Source organism: Zingiber officinale, chromosome 2B (assembly GCF_018446385.1).
Source record: "Zingiber officinale cultivar Zhangliang chromosome 2B, Zo_v1.1, whole genome shotgun sequence".
NCBI classification, from domain to species: domain Eukaryota; kingdom Viridiplantae; phylum Streptophyta; class Magnoliopsida; order Zingiberales; family Zingiberaceae; genus Zingiber; species Zingiber officinale.
In genome coordinates, this window is record NC_055989.1 from 37696352 (window position 1) to 37699049 (window position 2698).

General features: G+C 42.3%; 1 protein-coding gene across 1 annotated transcript; it reads right to left on the reverse strand.

The window, feature by feature from the left end:
• Positions 1–744: 744 nt before the first annotated feature.
• On the reverse strand, positions 745–2486 carry LOC122049070 (transcription factor MYB54-like). Its single transcript, XM_042610551.1, has 3 exons — positions 1818–2486; positions 1233–1700; positions 745–1146 (listed from the first exon to the last, which is right to left on the reverse strand). The coding sequence occupies exons 1-3, from the start codon at positions 2188–2190 to the stop codon at positions 980–982; spliced, it is 1008 nt and encodes a 335-aa protein (XP_042466485.1). The 5' UTR covers positions 2191–2486; the 3' UTR covers positions 745–979.
• Positions 2487–2698: the final 212 nt, after the last annotated feature.

A 2698-nucleotide genomic window follows, 5' to 3' on the forward strand; every position in this document is an offset into this window, starting at 1 on the left:
AGGAAAAAAAAACAAACCTGACACCGTTTTAAAAGCTAAGCAAGCATTCAGAGAACATCACATTTCTTGATCAATCCATTCTAGCAATAGCAATTTCACCTAAATTTAATGGTAATTTAGACTTAAATGGAAAAAGATACGGAACAAATTTTTATACCCAATTATAATAAATGAGTATTCGGATATGAATATTTCAAGTATGAATATAGAGAAATGTGATAAAATTCTACTCATATCTTACCTAATACTCGATATATATATAAACCTCATTTTTAGGAGAGAAAAAACATTAATTCACTTTTCATCTTAAAAAAATTTAGTTTATCTCTTTATTTTGATCATCAACATGTATTTTATTTTATTTTCTATGAAAAATATTCATCCGATCGAATAAACACGAGATGAGAAAGAGTTGATAAATATATTGAAATATTTTTTTTAAGAAAATAAGAATAGTAAAAAATAATAAAATGATGAATAAAATATAAATACCTTAAACTCTGTTCAACTCCAACAGATATAAAAATAAATATAAAATTTAAATATCTGATGGATAAAAAATATGTATATATAAATATAGATATAATAAATAAGAATAGCCAGAAAGGATACCATCCAAATCCTACTAATAATCATTGCTAATCTTTTTCCTATTTTTTCTTTCTTTTTAATGTGTCACTGTGCAGATAGGAAGACAAGACAACGAAAAGGTCATGTCAACTAATTAACAGTAGAAAGTAGAAAGCAATCATGCCACTTTGCTTAGCAAGCTTGAATCTATGTTTGCATGTTCATATATCGACTGCCTGGCCTGCCTCATATATATCTGTGAACACGGGAGCTTACTAGGAACTTAACGGGAAAGTGCATACATTAATTAAAGATCTAAGCAGCAAAGAGAGTAGTAACTTCGCTGCGTCCACAAAAATTTCCCTTCTCTTCCACACTCGAAATGTGTGGAAGATCTTTTACTCCTCTCCTATGTCGCGCCAACGCCGAGGAAATCAATAAAGGGTATCCTGATCTTCTTTCTTCCATCATCTGCTTCCCCTTGTGGCCAGGCATTGCTCCAGCGGAAGGTCACTGCAACAGTTGCAGAAACCTCTGCCTCCATGCCCATAGGGGCAATTCCGGAGACATTTAACTCTGCAGTAAAACAACAACAGGGACCTCAAGCACGGCATTGCTGCAGCAATTGTCCCAAATAAACAAGGACCGAAAGAAACTCTTACCGCTGAAGATATCACAGGGAGGGAAGAGCTGGGCTGGGGAAGGACAACGGGAAGCGGGGAAAGTGCTGGGGAAGGAGTTGAGGGAGAGGTCTGTGCCGGTGGAGGCAGACTCGTTTCTGGCGTTGGTGATGGTGGAATCGCCATTGCAAGCATTAATGGGCATGCACAACTCCATTCCGTCGGAGGCAATGGCGTGAGGTGAGAGCAAGGGGGAGTCTAAGGAAGAGAGAGCGGAGGTCTTCCTCCTCCTGTAGGCAGATTGCTCTCTGTGCTTCCTTGCCATGATCACATGCCAATGGTTCTTCACTGCGTTGTCTGTCCTCCCGGGAAAGAGCCTGGAAATCAGTGCCCATTTGTTGCCGTAAAGCCTGTGAGCGACCAAAAGTCTCTCTTCTTCCTCCTCGGCGAAGGCACTTCTGTTAATCCTCGGGTCCAACTGGTTGAACCACCTCAACCTGCAGCTCTTCCCTGTCTCAAAACAAAGCAGAGCAGAACCATCAAAGCCAGAACACAAACAAAATGGCCGACTAGAAAAGAACAGTTCCCCCTTTTTTTTTCCCCCTTTTCGCTCGATATGATAGTTACCTGATCTTCCTTCTAGCTTCTCGGCAATCAGGTTCCAGTTCTGAGGGCCATAGTGAGAGACAAGCTCCTTGAGTTTGGCATCCTCAGCTGGCCTCCAGTGACCCCTGACGCAAAGCTTCTGCTGTTGGACGCACTCAAGATTGAAACTGCCATCGCCTGCTTGATCAGCTTCCTCACCTTGGTCACTTCTCTTCTCATCCTCATGGCACTCCTTGCCCCCTACAAAACACTGAAATCCCCAAGCTTGCTCACCACTGCTCGCACATCCCTTCTCCCTAGAGCTAGAGGGAGAAGAAGATCCAACGAATGAAGGCAGCAGTTGTCCAGCAAAGAACCCAATGCCACCTATGGGTATCACCTCATCTGAAGCCATTTCCCTTCTTCAAAGAAGAACCCGAAGGTAAAAACAGGAAAAAAGAATGCAATGAGCTGCTGTTGTTGCTTTCTTCAGATGTTTTGAGGAAGGAGACCTACACAACATTTTTACAAGGCAACCAACTCTTCTCCTGCTCTTTGACACACCACACCTGTGAGGTGTGCCTCCGTGCTGGCCTCACTCCAAGACTGATATGCACAGGAGAGGGTGTGGCGTTGGGGGACGCAAGCACAGGGCTCAAAAGGGAGCCACTCGTGTGGGTTGGGAGTCTGAGTCCTCTCACCATTGTCCTTGATATCGGAGCTGCACACTGTCTCTCTCAGCCTGGGCACAACCATCAGAACCCCCTTGTCCATTAGTGCGCACGCACAATTCTTGGCAGCGCAAGAAATCAACAGTTGAATTAGGGAAAATGACCCAAATAATTGGGTGAAAGCAAAGGAGAAAAGAATTGGCCATAGCTCTCCAAAAAAATACAAAATGAACATTTATTTAAATTATCTAT

What these genes read in the sequence shown, in the direction of transcription:
- LOC122049070 (XM_042610551.1), bottom strand. Translation starts at nt 2,190, where the DNA reads ATGGCTTCAGATGAGGTGATACCCATAGGTGGCATTGGGTTCTTTGCT. An exon ending in GAAGCTAGAAGGAAGATCAG is followed by an intron (nt 1,701 to 1,817) that starts GTAACTATCATA and finishes GTTTTGAGACAG; the next exon opens with GGAAGAGCTGCAGGTTGAGG. An exon ending in TCCCTGTGATATCTTCAGCG is followed by an intron (nt 1,147 to 1,232) that starts GTAAGAGTTTCT and finishes GTTTTACTGCAG; the next exon opens with AGTTAAATGTCTCCGGAATT.